The sequence below is a fragment of the Globicephala melas genome, chromosome 13, assembly GCF_963455315.2.
Source record: "Globicephala melas chromosome 13, mGloMel1.2, whole genome shotgun sequence".
Lineage (NCBI taxonomy): Eukaryota > Metazoa > Chordata > Mammalia > Artiodactyla > Delphinidae > Globicephala > Globicephala melas.
Genome location: NC_083326.1, coordinates 71,946,231 through 71,961,005, shown reverse-complemented (window position 1 = coordinate 71,961,005; position 14,775 = coordinate 71,946,231). Strand labels below are relative to the sequence as shown.

At 48.2% G+C, this 14,775-nt stretch overlaps 2 protein-coding genes across 3 annotated transcripts in view; both read left to right on the top strand.

Annotated features, from left to right (window-relative positions):
- The window catches only part of SVOP (SV2 related protein), an 85,391-nt gene extending 71,988 nt beyond the window's left edge, over positions 1 to 13,403 (top strand). Inside the window, exons 12-17 of one of the 2 annotated variants that reach the window (XR_009566348.1) lie at positions 347 to 454; positions 4,287 to 4,398; positions 5,318 to 5,399; positions 8,257 to 8,346; positions 9,785 to 11,379; positions 11,864 to 13,403. Coding sequence is in view for 1 of the 2 variants with exons in the window: in XM_030860634.2 (XP_030716494.1) it covers positions 347 to 454; positions 4,287 to 4,398; positions 5,318 to 5,399; positions 8,257 to 8,346; positions 9,785 to 9,991 (599 nt within the window). In the remaining variant the exon portion in view is untranslated. Of the gene's footprint in view, positions 1 to 346; positions 455 to 4,286; positions 4,399 to 5,317; positions 5,400 to 8,256; positions 8,347 to 9,784 lie in introns of both variants that reach the window. The other variant, XM_030860634.2, reaches the window with a different exon arrangement.
- The window catches only part of SSH1 (slingshot protein phosphatase 1), a 102,045-nt gene continuing 98,659 nt past the window's right edge, over positions 11,390 to 14,775 (top strand). Inside the window, exon 1 of the mRNA XM_060310175.2 lies at positions 11,390 to 11,501. The gene's annotated coding sequence lies outside the window, so the exon portion shown is untranslated. The remainder of the gene's footprint in view (positions 11,502 to 14,775) is intronic.

Here is a 14,775-nt window from a genome sequence, read left to right as displayed (position 1 = left end):
GTGGGGGTCGTTGGGGCCACCCTAGAGTCTGTCTGCCACAAAAGCACCTCGTATGTGCCAGTTCTGGGCTAAGCACATTCATATGGACAACCTGCTTTCAGCGTCTCAACCGCCTTGCCCCAGGGTTTATTAGCCCCAGGATTATGAGGAACCTGGGGCTTAAAGAGATGAAGCTCTAACACTGCTGGTTGGGATTCACACCTGAGTCTGTCTGAGTCCTGAGCCCATGCTCCTTCCCTGGCATCCCAACCAAATCATACCCAGGGAAGGTGTGGAGAGCAGGAGGCTGCACCCCAAGACTGCGCATGCCTCTTGCTCTTTTTCTCTCTCTCTCTCCACCTTCCAGTCTCCAGCCGGAAGAAGGCGGTAGAGGCAAAATGCAGCCTGGCCTGTGAGTACCTGAGTGAGGAGGATTACATGGACCTGCTGTGGACCACCCTGTCTGAGTTCCCAGGTGAGGGACCTGTGCCACGTGGGCTGGGGCAGGGCCTCCTGGGAATGCGGCTTTACCTGGTGCCGCCTGGAAGCAAATCCCATTTCTTTTTTTTTTTTTTGCGGTACGCGGGCCTCTCACTGTCGCGGCCTCTCCCGTTGCGGAGCACAGGCTCCGGACGCGCGCAGGCTCAGCGGCCATGGCTCACGGGCCCAGCCGCTCCGCGGCTTGTGGGATCTTCCCGGACCGGGGCACGAACCCGTGTCCCCTGCAGTGGCAGGCGGACTCTCAACCACTGCGCCACCAGGGAAGCCCGCAAATCCCACTTCTAAGGGAAGCTGGGGATTTGTTTTCAACCCTTAGCTACAAGTTGGCAAGAACTGTGAAGAGGCTGACATTTTACTCTATTTGAAGGCTAACAAGTTAAGCTGCCCAGCTTCACACACACACACACACACACACACACACACACACACACACACACACACACACACACACACACACACACACACACACCGGCAGAAGACACAAGACCCCTGGGTCAGAGACAAAAGACCATTACTCACGGCACAGCAGGCAGCCTGAGTAGTATGTTAGCGCTGGCTCCTCTTGCCCTCAAGTCCCATGGGGATGGTGAGGACGGGTCCAGGTGAATCTTACACGTGCAATGGATTTGCAACACAGCTCGGGCATCTCACACTTCAGGAACCCAAATCTTTTATAATGGGCTGCCGGAAACCTGCTCAGCCTTTGCCTTGGAGAGAGACATCATCTTTACTACATTGGGCAGTAAACAGACCTTCCCCTTGCTCTAGAAGGAGGCAGTATCTCTGTCTTCCAAGGCTGTTGGCTCTACAAACAACCTTGAAATGCTAGCCTGGAACCAAAGGGCAGCTAGGGCCTCCGCTCACAAGCTGTGCAGAAATACAAGAGACCCGTGGAGAATTGTTCCCCAACACCAGTCACACTGGAAAGGATTGGTGGGGTATTAAAAAGCCAAACCTGTACATGAAGCAAAGGTGATCTATCTTTTTCCTTTAAGAAATAGTATTATTACAACAATAATAATATCTGGTATTTACTGATTGCTTACTGTATATATATCAGGCACTGTGCTAAATAGTTTACAGATATGATCTCATTTCATCTTGTGAAGTAGTATCATTCCCATTTCACATCTGAAGAAACTGAGGATTGGAGAGGTGTAGCAAAAATGGTTCCTGCCGATTGTAGCTGCCAATTTCTGCATCTCTGTGCCTGAGGGCTATCTCAGGAGGAATTGAAAGCCTCAGTGTCTAGAAGCAAGAAGGGTGGCTGCAGGTGCCAGGGAGTTAACACCTGGGAACAGCCTTCAACCAGTGTATAAATACCCCAATTTCCTCACCTATCAGGTAGAATTCTAAGGTGCACGTTCCACACTGACTCCCAGAGCCCTCCAGTGGAATCCAGTAGCAATTTCCCATGGTGGTAACTTGCTTGATATGCACCCTTATTAGTTGCGTCCCTTCCCCGTTTCACTTCTCCACTCTCCTACTGGTGCTTCCTTGGATGACCTCCCAAGTAAACCCCTCGCACTCGGACCCTTGTCCTGGGGTCTGCTTCTGGGAAAACCCAACTAAGACACTGTGTCCTACAGCTGGCAGAGCTAAGACCTGTGTTCCCACCCCCAGAGCCCAGAGTCCACTCCTATACTACATTGTCTATCTTTCCCACATAGCTTAGCAGGTAACATTAAAGCCTCTGGAGTTAAAGCCAGCATTGCCAGCTGCCATTTTCGGGACTTCAGGCATTCACCATTTCTATGATTTTACCTTTCTGAAACTCAGATTCTTCCTCCCTATTATTACATGTATTGTTTTGTTGTTTTGTTCACTGACACATCCCAAGCTCCTAGAACAGCTCCTGACACACAGTAGGTACTTAATGTATTGATTGAATAAAAGTGGGAAATGGGCTATTAGCATGCTTTGTAGAGGTTTTTTTTTTTTTTTAACTGAAGTCTAATTGATTTACAATATTGTGTTAGTTTCAAGTATACAGCAAAGTGATTGTTATTCATATATATATGTGTGTATGTCTATATTCTTTTCTTTATCCTCTTCCATTATAGTTTAGAGGTTTGTTTTGATGATTGAACAAGATAATAGATGTAAAAATGCTTGGCCCAGATTTTATTATTATATTATTATTATTATCAAGCAATATGCTATACCACCTCTACTGAGGTAGAGAATGTTATTTTTATTTAGTCCTACTTCTCCAATGAAGAAATTGATGTTCAGGGAATTCCCTGGTAGTCCAGTGGTTAGGACTGCATGCTTCCACTGCAGGGGTCATGGGTTTGATTCCTGGTTGGGGAACTAAGATCCCACATGCTGCTGGGCATGGCCAAAAAAAAAAAAAGGAAGATTGAGGTTCAGAGAAGGCAAGGGACTAACCTAAGACCACATGACAAGCTAGAGGCAAGATAAGGCCTTAGAACCTACGTGTTTCTGACGCCCAGCCCAGGTGTCTGCTGCCTGGTTTCAGTGGATGCCACTATTCAGGCTCCCCTTGGTGCCTGTATTAGTTATCCGTTGCCGTGTAACAAATTATTCCAAAATTTAGTGGCTTAACACAACACATATTTATTACAGTTTCTGTGAGTCAGGAACCTGGGCTTCCCTGGGTCCTCTGCTTCAGTGTATTTCACAAGGCTGCAATGGAGGTGTTGGCCCAGGGTCTGTGGTCTCATCTGAAAGCTCAGCTGAGGCAGGGTCTGCTTCATGCTCACTTCCCCGGTTGTTCCCCACTGCCTGTTGGCCAGAGACCACCTTCAGTTTCTTGCCAGGTGGCCTTCTCCATCAAGGCAAGTTCATGAGAAGAGCCAGGGAGAGGGCAAATGCCAGCAAGACAGACGTCAGTCTTGTATAAGCTTATCTCAGAAGTGACCTCCCTAGTGACATATGGATATATGTCTTTAAGACTGGCATAAATTGATTTTAAAAAGCTGTAATCCTAATCACTGACTAAGATTCACGGATATACTTTGCAGTAGACATATAACTCAATACATTTTTTCTTTTTTTAATAAATTTATTTATTTAATTTTTGGCTGTGTTGGGTCTTTGTTGCTGCACACGGGCTTTCTCTAGTTGTGGCGAGCGGGGGCTACTCTTTGTTGCGGTGTGCGTGCTTCTTGTTGTGGTGGCTTCTCTTGTTGTGGAGCATGGGCTCTAGGTGCGCGGGCTTCAGTAGTTGCAGCACACGGGCTCAGTAGTTGTGGCCAGCAGGCTCTAGAGCACAGGCTCAGTAGTTGCAGCGTGCTGGCTTAGTTGCTCCGCGGCATGTGGGATCTTCCCGGAGCAGGGCTCGAACCCGTGTCGCCTGCACTGGTGGGCGGATTCTTAACCACTGCACCACCAGGGAAGTCCCTCAAGGCATTTTAAGCAGTTTGTCAGCATCTAGTTACATTAATGACATTTATGGAAAGTATAATTTTAAGTGATTGCTTTTACGCTATTGTAAGTCTTTTTGTCATAAATATTGATATAAAAACTTTTTTTTTTTTTGGCCATGCCACATGGCTTATGGGATCTTTGTTCGCCAACCAGGGATCGAACCCGGGCCCTCAGCAGTGAAAGCACAGAATTCTAACCACTGGACTGCCAGGGAATTCCCGACATAAAATTTTTTGATTCAAAAAAAGAAGTGGCATCCCATCACTTCTGCCATATTCTAGTCATTAGAAGTGAGTCATGAGGTCCAGCCCACTCGCAAGACGGGGGGATTACACAGCGTGTGGCACCAGGAGGTGGGGTTATTGGGGCTCATGTCAGATGCTGCCTCCCATGGCTCCCCTGCTCCCTTGCAGGTGTCCTTGTGACCCTCTGGATCATCGACCGCCTGGGCCGCAAGAAGACCATGGCCCTGTGCTTCGTCGTCTTCTCCCTCTGCAGCCTCCTGCTGTTTATTTGTGTTGGAAGGTGGGTCGCGAACTCAGCTCTCTGGCCAGCAGGCTTACTTCTCAGCTCGCGGTCAGGTCTTTGTGCCTGCAGACTGTGGATTACACCCCCTGGGGTACCTGAAGGATCCCCCCAGCCCCTCACGAAGCCTGAGGCTCTTGGCTGCTTCATAACTGGACAACAGATTGGGCTCAAAGTTGGGGCCTCTGATGGGAGCGAGGGTAGGAGGGCACTTTGGTCCAAATTTTGCTCCGACACCGTTACCTGTAGACTTTTGACATCATCTCCCAGTAAGATCATGCATATAGCTATTTAATTCATATATGGGTTAAAAGCGTTCATTTGTTCCACAGCAATATTTCAAGGTCTTGTTTTATAATCCCCTTCTGGCATTTCTCCATTTTTTCCATCTATCAAGAGCCTCAAAATATGGAACTGGCCTGTGTTGATCTCCAAGAGGCCCCAGACCGAACCACAGATGAGAGATCTGTGAAAGGTCTGGAGATGTTGCTTAGATCTGGAAATGTTGACATTCAAAGACATTATGGGAACGATGGAACAGAGGGCTGGAGATCACGATTATCCTCATAATACTGAAGAGAAGTTTCCTTTCCCTGGTTCAGCTGGTTCCTGGCTCAATTCCTGCCCCCACTAGGTCCTATCTAGACTTTTCATTATTTACATCACTTCACCCCAGCCGTGCCCCACCCTGGGCACCACCATCTCAGCCTGGAACTTTGGAGAATGATGAACTTATAAAAGCAGGTCTTCCGAGAGACCACTGGGATGCGTGTGTCTGCGTGCCTGCCTGATGGTGTGTTGGGTGAGGTGGGCTTTGCCAGTTTCTAGGGTGTCAATTCTACCTGGGCAGATAAAACTTTGCTGAAAGAAACTGTCAGAAAAAATACTTGCTCATCTGCTTTTTTTTTTCTCTTCCTAGAAATATGCTCACTCTGTTACTCTTCATTGCAAGAGCGTTTATTTCTGGAGGCTTCCAAGCAGCCTATGTTTACACACCTGAGGTAGGAGGGATGCCTGGGAGCAGCCAGGGTGGGAAGGGGGCGGGTGTTTTCTCCGGAAACACCCAGCCTGGGCTCCTCTGAGTGAAATTTGTCCTTGAGTCTGAGTGGCGGCTGTGAAGGCCTTCAGTATTTCAGGCTTTCGTTCAGTCATTGTTTTCTGCTTATAAAAACTTATGGTCAGTGTACGAGTTCCAAATGTTACAGAACTGTATAAAACCCCCAAACTAAAGGGCCTCACATTCTGCCTTCCTAGAGACCACCTTCTTGAATGGTTCAGTGTATATTCTTCCAGATTTTTTCCTAATTTATGTTAGTGCATGTATCAAATTGGGTAACTGAGCAACTGAGATGAGTTTAATAAAGGACGGATTACAGTGATGTAGGATAGGGCTTAGGGAAACCAAAAAGTGATGGAGCAGCGCCCAGAGCTCACAATGAGGTGGAGGTGGCTGGGGACACAGCTACCACCCAAGGCCTGTGGGGTGAGGAGATGGGGTGTTACAGGGTCCCAGGAGGGAGCTGTGCAGAGAAAAGCTGTGACCTTTAGTTGAGGGACACATGTGCCCTTAGGCAACCTAGACCGGAAGGAGCAGGAGAATAAATACCCTGGGCTCTCTCTCCCACCTCCCGCCCATCTCCTACTGTGGCTTCCCATTGGCAGAACCCAACCGTAAGGCAGAGAGCCTAGGAGCCCTTGGTGGTCCACAGTGGCCAGCCCCCAGGGCAGAGAATGAGGTGGGGAGGGGTACAGAGAGGTTCTGGAGGGGAAGGTGGAAGACAAGGAACACAGGACATATGGACCTTCTTTGTTCGTTTTAATAGCTGCTGTACTATACTGTTCTGTACTGTACTATATGGTAATCTATATACTATATTATTAGGTACATTCCTTTACTATACTATATAATATATATACTATATATCAATATTATATACTGTACTTTGTTATAGAATATATATACTTTATATTATATAATATACTTTATTATACTATATCATATATATTACATACTATACTATGTTATATAGTATAGTTTGGGCAAATCATAATTTTGTAACAATTCTCCTACCAATGGATATTTGAATCATTTTCCAACTTTTCACTATTATAGTGTGGAGGTAATAGCTTTACCTATCCTTGTGCACATGTGTGGTTTCTTTAGAATAAATAAGATGTGGAATTTCTGAATTAAAGCCTATAATAAACATTACAAACATTGAGAAAGATTGAAAAAAAAAAATCAACCTCTAAAATGTTGCCTGAACTTACGCTCCATGCAACAGCGTCTCAGAGTGTCCATTTTCCCACACTCGGGGATTATGGGTTACTTGTTTTGTATTTATTTTATCTCATCTTATTTTAGATGGGGTCAAAGGGAGGGAGAGGATAGTATGTACCAGGTGCTGTGCCAGGGGAAGAAGCCATCTAGATTGTCCCTCAGGTCTGCACAGCACTCCAGAGCCCTCACTTTGAGTCATCATCCTGAGCCCTGCTCCCTTCACCCCACCTTCCAGGCCCAGCTCCAATGCTGCCTCCCCCGGGAAGCCCTCCAGGATCCACCCCCCCAACTTCATTTTGCCCTCAGTGTCTGTGCCTCTTTGGTATTTTTAGTCATGTCACCTTGCTTGTCCCCCAGGGAGACTCCGACTAAGGCTCCCTATGGGCAGGGCCTGGGTCTCCTACTCTGTGACTCTCATCTGGCCTAGTGTACCCTCAACAAAGGCTTGTGGATTGGTTGCCGGAGCCTCCCAGAAGAGTACCAGGAGAAGGCTGCCTGCCCTGCAGCGACTGGGAGGCCCAAGGTCTACAAGGGCAAATACCAGGGCTCAGCAAACTACGACCCGCGGGCCATATCCAACCTGCTGCCTGTGTTTGGATAGCCCAAAAGCTAAGAATGGTTTTTATGTTTTTAAACGGTTGAAAGCAAAATCAAACGGATATTTCTTGACATATGAAAATTATATGAAATTTAAATGTCAGTGTTCATTAATAAAGCTTTACTGGAACACGCCCCAGCCCTTCACGTGCTGCTGTCGTTGTCTACAACTGCTTTTGTGTTACAGGGGCAGAGCTGAGTAGCTGCCGGAGACCAGATGGTCCACAGAGCCCAAATTATTTACTCTGTGGCCCTTTAAGACAAAGTTTGCTGACTCCTGGCTTAAAGTAATCCAGCTGGCTATTCCTAACAATGAAGAATTGGTTCAATAAATGAGGATTGATCCTAATGAGAGAATCCTGTGCAGCCAATAAAAATTATGCTACTGGCGAAGACCAAATATGGACATGGGAAATGTCTGCAGTCTTTTTCTAAGAGGAAAAATTCTTCAAAGCAGCATATACAGAAATATCTAGTGGATGACATTATACCACCGCTAGGATTTGGTTTAGTGTAATTTAGGAGGGGAAGGAGGTGAGAGAGTATGATTGAAACTAACACAGGTCCTCTAGTCTTGGTCCTAGACGACTGATTACACCATTCTACTTTAGTCTGTGCTTGAAATTTCCATGATAGAAAGAAAGAAAAAATAGGAATTTAGTGTTTATTCATTTATTCATTTGGATATAACCACCCAGGGCAGGGAGGACCCCCTTCCTAGGTTCCCACCCCCAGCTCGGCGTCTTGCCCTCCTCATCTGGTTGAGTTTCCTGTCCCCTTCGGGGTGAGACTCCCCACCCTGCCCTCCCACCCCTTCTTGGTATCACCAACCCCTGAGGGATTGACCCTAAAAATTCAGGCCCACCTGCCCCCGGGGGCAGGGTGTGGGGCGGCGGTTGGGATTCCCATCATTCCCGAGCCAGAGAGGAGGGAGGGGCCTGCATTTTCTCAGTGCGGCCACTTTGGCGGCTGTGTTTCAGGTCTACCCCACGGCGACCCGAGCTCTGGGCCTGGGCACCTGCAGCGGCATGGCAAGGGTGGGTGCGCTCATCACCCCGTTCATTGCTCAGGTAGGTGTCACCCCAAATACAGAGGGGGTGGGCATGACAAAAGCCATTGCGTGGCAGGCTGTTACTGTACCCTGAGCCTCTGCCCTGCCCTTGGTGTGCATTACCTGATCTCATCCTAGCAGCCCATCCTACGAAGAAGTATTGCTTGCAGATGAGAAAACTGAGGCTCAGAAGGGTCAAGGGAGTTGTCCAAGGTCGCACAGCTGTGAAGTAGAGGAGCTGGGAATCAAACTCAGGTCTTTCCGATGATTTGGCCGAAAACAATTTGGATGAGAATAAACAGGCCACCATGCCTTAGTGGGAAACAAATGTCCCAGGCCCTGGTTTCTGAGTTGGTTGATTTGGTGTCGTTGCAGAATTTTGCAGCTCTTTGTGTCTTGAAGCATTTCTTTCCTTTTGGGGGGAGCTTGTTTGGGAATCGTTTTGCTTTTTTAATATCCAGTTCATTTTTTCCTGTTTTTATCACTTTTTAAAAATTGAGGTAAAAGTCACCTCCCATAAAATTAGCCATTTTAATTCAGGGAATTCCCTGGTGGTGAATGATTTGGGGAATTCCTTGGCTGTCCAGGGGTTAGGACTCCGCGCTTCCAATGCTGGGGCCCAGGTTCAAACGCTGCTCGGGGAACTAAGATCCCGCAAGCTGCGCAGCGCGGCCAAATAAATAAATACAATTTTAAAAATAAAGTGAACAATTCAGTGGCATGTAGCACATTCACAATGATGGGCAACTACCATCTCTTATCTAGTTCCAAAACATTTTCCTCTCCCCAAAATAAACCTCCGTATCCATTCAGCAGTCACTCCCCAGCTCCCCCTCCTCCAGCCCCTGGGAACCACTGGTCTGCGTTCTGTCTGGATGAATTTTACCTCTTCCGGGTATTTTGTGTAAATAGAATTCCAACACGTGTTTTAGCCAAGTCATTCCGTCCCGGTACCGTTGTGTTTGGCCATTGTACGTCACTATTAACTAGCACTGGTTGACAGCTTGCCATGTGCCTGCATGGTGTCAAGTGAGGCATCTTCTCATTGGGAGATGGCTACTGCTCTTCTGCCCGTTCGGCAGATGAGGAAATGAGGTTTAGCTCTGCTGCGTGACGTGCCCTGGGACGTAAAGCTAGGAAGTCAGCAGACATGCTGCTTTGGGAGAGATTTAAATAGACTCTTGAGCCTGATGGGGTCTGGGTTCAAATCTCAGCCCCATCCTTAGTCTTTGTATGAACTTGGGTATGCCGCTTAATCCTCTTTGAGCCTCAGTTTTTCCCTCTGTAAAATGGGGGTGGAGGACATACCTGATAAAACTGTCGTGAGGACTCCATGGGAGTCCAGTGATAAAGAGGGCTTACCAGAGGGCCTGGCGTTCTCGATATTATCTGTGTGGTTGGTGGTGCCTGTGCGTCAGAAGGGATGCTCTCACCGGCGTGCATCTCCCTCCCCCCAGGTGATGCTGGAATCGTCCGTGTACCTGACGCTGGCGGTTTACAGCGGCTGCTGCCTCCTGGCTGCCCTGGCCTCCTGCTTTTTGCCCATTGAGACCAAAGGCCGTGGACTGCAGGAGTCCAGCCATCGGGAGTGGGGCCAGGAGATGGTCGGCCGAGGGACGCACGGCACAGGTGTCGCTAGGTCGAACTCGGGCTCTCAGGAGTAGTGACTGATGGGGGGCTGAGCTGGTTTTTGAGGCTGTAGAGAGCGGGGAGCTGCTGGAGCCCGGCTGGGGCACCTATCGTCACTGCCCACGTCAAGAACTCACCCAAGGGTGCCACCTGGACCAACGAGGTTTTATGTCTTGACTGTTTTCTCATATTTATCAAGATCCACCCGGGGCTGGGGAGGCATCTGCTCTGGGGGGTTCTCCGTATATGTGTGTGGGGGGTTGTTAATAACCTGTGGATCTGCATGGGAAAACTGCCACCTCAGCAGTGCCTGGTGACGCCAGTAGCCAGCTGGACACCATCCAGAGTCAGCCGGTCACAGCCTCGGTGAACAACAACCGAAAGATCTTTGTAGATACACTCCAGGCCGGGACCCCTGTGAGACCTGCCACTCACCCGCTGGACCTGTTCTTAGGTTTCTCCTGCATCCCCGGCCCCAGGCTTTCTTCTTTGAAATTGCAGGTGACCTGGGTGTGGCCTGAGCAGCTTTTTCTCGGGTCTGAGAAATGCTCCCAGGGAAGGGGCCCCTCGCTTTGCCTTCCCAGGGCTGAGTAGCGGAGACTCTGGCCGATGGACATGCATTTGAACTTGAGCCGTGTGCCTCCACCCGGCCCCCTCTTGGAGTTGCTGTCTCTGGCTCCGGGGGATCCAAATGTGGCCACGAGGACAGCTGGGCTTGCACTAGATGACAGCCTCAGAAAGCTTTTACCCCCAGGAATTGGGGATGGAGGCAAAAGGGAGGTGAGAACCAAGCCCACGACCAAAGCAGGGCCCTCCCCTTCAGAAGCAGCAAAAGTCGCGCCAGGGGGCTTCTTTTCTGGCCCCCTCCTTGGTCAGGCTGATTGGTGACTCTTGGGGCAAGAAAACAGTTAAGTCAGGTTTCAGTGCTTTGGAGTTTGAGCGCGGTGGGTGGCCAAACGGACCGAGAAGCAGAAAGATGCCCCCCCCAGCCACCTGCTCCCGTGCGGGCCAGGGGACCAGGAATCCCTCCTCCCTGGATTCTCTGCCATCCCTGCTGTCAAGGGGTGGCTTGGTCTTTCCATAGAGGCAGCTCCTGGGGTTCCAGCAATGGACCCCACGGCATGGATACCATGGGTAGGGAGGAACGGGCGGGCCCAGATGTGTGAAACATGTACATTTTCAAAGAAAGAGAAGGGAGGTCAACTGGATTTGGGGGTTGGCCTCCAGAGGAAGGGCTGATGCTGTGTCTCAGCAGACAACATCCACCTCCAGGATTTGGTTTCCACGAGCCTTTTCCCCGCCAGGAAGGCGGGAACTTAGGGAAGGAGAGACGAAGATGCCAGATCCCATCAAAGGCCAGAGAAGACTGACCGTCTGCTTGGAGATATCTGCTTGAAGTGAACATTCCGAGGAAGCCAGATGTGTACGTTCACCTTTATTAAAACATGTTGGTGATGGACGTTGCAAGGGTTGAAGTTTGTTCGTTTGTCACAACGTCCTAGTGATGGTTCAGCTTAACGGTGTTGCCCACTTTATCCATGTAGGGTAAGCTCAGTGCTTTCATTTGCTTTAATATGACAGTCTTTCCAGCAAGGGGGAAAAGGTGCACAGTTGGCGGCCAACTTTGAGTCTGTTGGAAGCAACACTTGCTTCTAATGGTGTGGAGGTCGCAGTGGGTGACTTCTTCAGGCCCAGGTCCTAGATCGACTGCAAATCATCCCACGTCCCTGAATATATGTACTGCAGCCCTCTAAGCCCAGGCAGTCAGAGGGGGCAGCTTCGCAGAGCTTCCTTTCTCTGACACCCACATCTCCCTGGACCATGAGTGGCTAAAGCTTTAATTATTTCTGGTCTGCCGAGCTCTTCTGGGCAACTAAGAGCCTATGCTTGTCTTTTTTGCCTTCCAGCTGGCCAGACACTGCCGGATGAGCAAGTCCACTTCCTTCACCCTCAAATAACCTGGAGGATCCGGGGGCTGCCGTGGGGAAGGAGGGCTTGGTGCGCAGAGATGTTTTCCAGGGGCTGGAGTAAAGAGGCTTGTAGTTGTGGGTTTTCTCTTGTTGAGAAAATGAAAGGTGAAAACTCTTGGCCTTCTAAATTGCCTGCCCTTGTATAAAATCGATATTATTGAATGATACAAGAGCTGCCACGAAAGTTGCCCAAACCTCTGAGATGCGTGAGACCTTTAGCTGAAGACCTTTGTATCTGATTTTGAACTGTCCAGAAGCTCCCCTTTTCAGTACTGGAAATGTCATCTGTTTCTCTCAGTGTTAGGAAGGATTTTAGAAAATGGCAAAAGATGTTCAGTGTAGCCAGGGTTATATGGTTTCTTTCTTTCCCTTCAAGTATGCTCAGGAATACATAAATGGGATGTGCTGGCAGTGAGACAAAAGAGGATCTTAGAGATGGGCTTTGAAATGAATATGGATGTGCATTATTTTTAAATAATGTTAAGCAACAGAGAGGCTTGAAGGATAAGATCATCCCTTGGTTACTATAGTAAGCATCAAAGGACTGGGATAACCTTGAGCTGCAAGCAACAGTAAAACCTACCAATAGTAGTTTAACCCATTAGAATATTAAGTGTTCACTTGACGACAAGCCCAGAGTCAGAGAGTTCCAGGGAAGGTTCAGCAGCTCAACAATGTCATCAAGGACCCAGCTTCTTTTTGCCTTTCCTCTCTACCGTCCTCTGCATGTTGCCCGTTGACCCTATGTGTGAAACCTCATGGTCACAAAATAGCTGTCAAAGTGCCAGGCATCAGGTTTTTTTCAAAGATGTTAGAATGGGGAAGGAGCAGTCACAGAAGGTTTTCTTTTTAAAGGGTCTGTTGTTTTGGGTTGGAAAGGGAAATCCCGCAGCAGATTTACCATTGCTTTGCACTGGTCAAACCTGGGTCGCATGCCCATCCCAGCATGAGCCCTCCCCTAGGGCTGGGGAAGGAACGGCCTACGATCTCCCACAGGATCAAGAGATACCCACAGCCTCTTGAACACAAAATTGAGTTTCTGGTAGAAGGAAGACAATAGTGGTGGGATGGGAGATAGTGGAGAGAAACCTTGACAGAGTTCTCATCAAGGCTGTTTTAGTTGCAAGGAATAGAAATTGTACTCAGATTAATTCAAATCAAGCGGTACAGCTTTAATATAAGGCCGGGAACAGTAGTTAGTTTCCTGGGGACTATAAATGCGGGAAGCGGAAGTGTAAGGAACACCAGGAAGAGGGGAAGGTTGTGGCAGAGTATGGGACAGAGGGGGTGGCTACTACTCAGCTCCAGTTGATTTTGTTGTACCATAGAATCGCCTGATTTTCAAGACAAGAATCTGGATTCTTATGTGAAATCTCCAAATTTTAGTATGTTAGATCAATTTTTTTTTAATTTTATTATGTTGGATTGTTTGAATGTTTGAATGTGTGGCCCCAATAAAGTTCATCTGTAGGCCAGATTGGGTCGACGGGCGACCAGTTTGCAGCCTCTGAAAGGTTAGAAAGATCGCTGAAATAAAGGGAACGGGGACCTGGAGAGCCACCACGGCCTGAGGCAGCCCTCTCTCTGGGTCCGTGGCCCTGGTTTCTGTCCCTCTCTGCAGGCTGGCTTGCTCCTGACCCCTCATGGCTGCTGCATATGCCTGACTGACTGCATATAGCTCGGGCTCACCAGGGCTCGGCTCTGCAAACACATCTGACTCAGCTGTTCAGTGTCCCGCTTCTAAAGTCTCAGGAGAGAAAGCTGATTGGCCCAGTTCAGTGTTGGTTCCAATCCTGGTCCAATCAGTTGGGTCAGGGAGAGGTGGGATCAGGAGGCACGAACATGGCAGCTTTGGCCATGACGACTACTGGTGGCACAGACAATTAATGGTATGCCTAGAACCCACAGCAGCACATAGGTAGACTTTGGAGTCTGTTCATTATAACTGTATTTTGGGTCATGGCATGGCATGTGGTCAGTATACATGGAGTATCCACCACGTATCGGCATGATACTTAACACAGAGGTTGCGAAAAAGAATTGAGACATGGTCCTTATCTTCATGCACTCACAGCGTAGTGGGGGGAACGTAGATGGGTGGGACAGAGATTGATACGGGCGCTAATGGAGGGATGCAGAGTATTGTGGGAGGCACACAGGATGCCAATTCCAAAGCTCTAGAACATTCTGAAGCACCTTCCAGCTCTTCAAAGATTCGGTGGTTACAGCCAGATTTAGTCACCGTTGGTACTTTACTATATTCTGATTCCTTGACATTGGAACATCTGGATACATCACGTGTAATCATTCTAAATTAATCAAGAGTATTTTGATGATGAACCACTTCAAGTACCCCTACCCCCACCATGCCAGAGAACAGAGCGCTTCCCAGATTCATCAGTAAGAACACAGTTCCACCCGCAATAGCATCAAAAAGGATAAAACGCTTAGGAATGAATTTAACAAAAGGAGTGCAAGACTTTTGCAAACTACAAAACATTACTGAAAGAAATCAGAGAGAGACATGGAGAGACATTCCATGACCATGGATCAGAAGACTTAAAATTGTTAAGGTGTCAATCAGTACTCCCAAAATTAACCTTATAAATTCAACACAATCCCTGTCGAATTCCCAGCTGGCTTTTTGGGGCAGAAATCAGCAAGCTGATCGTAAAATGCATATGGAACTAAAAGGACCCAGAGTAGCCCAAAAATATCTTGAAAAAGAAGAGTAAAGTTGGAGGACTCACACTTCCTGATTTTAAAACTTAACTACAAAGCTACAAGTAACCAAGACAGTGTGGTCCTTGTACAGCAGAAACTAACACAACATTGTAAAGTAATTATAC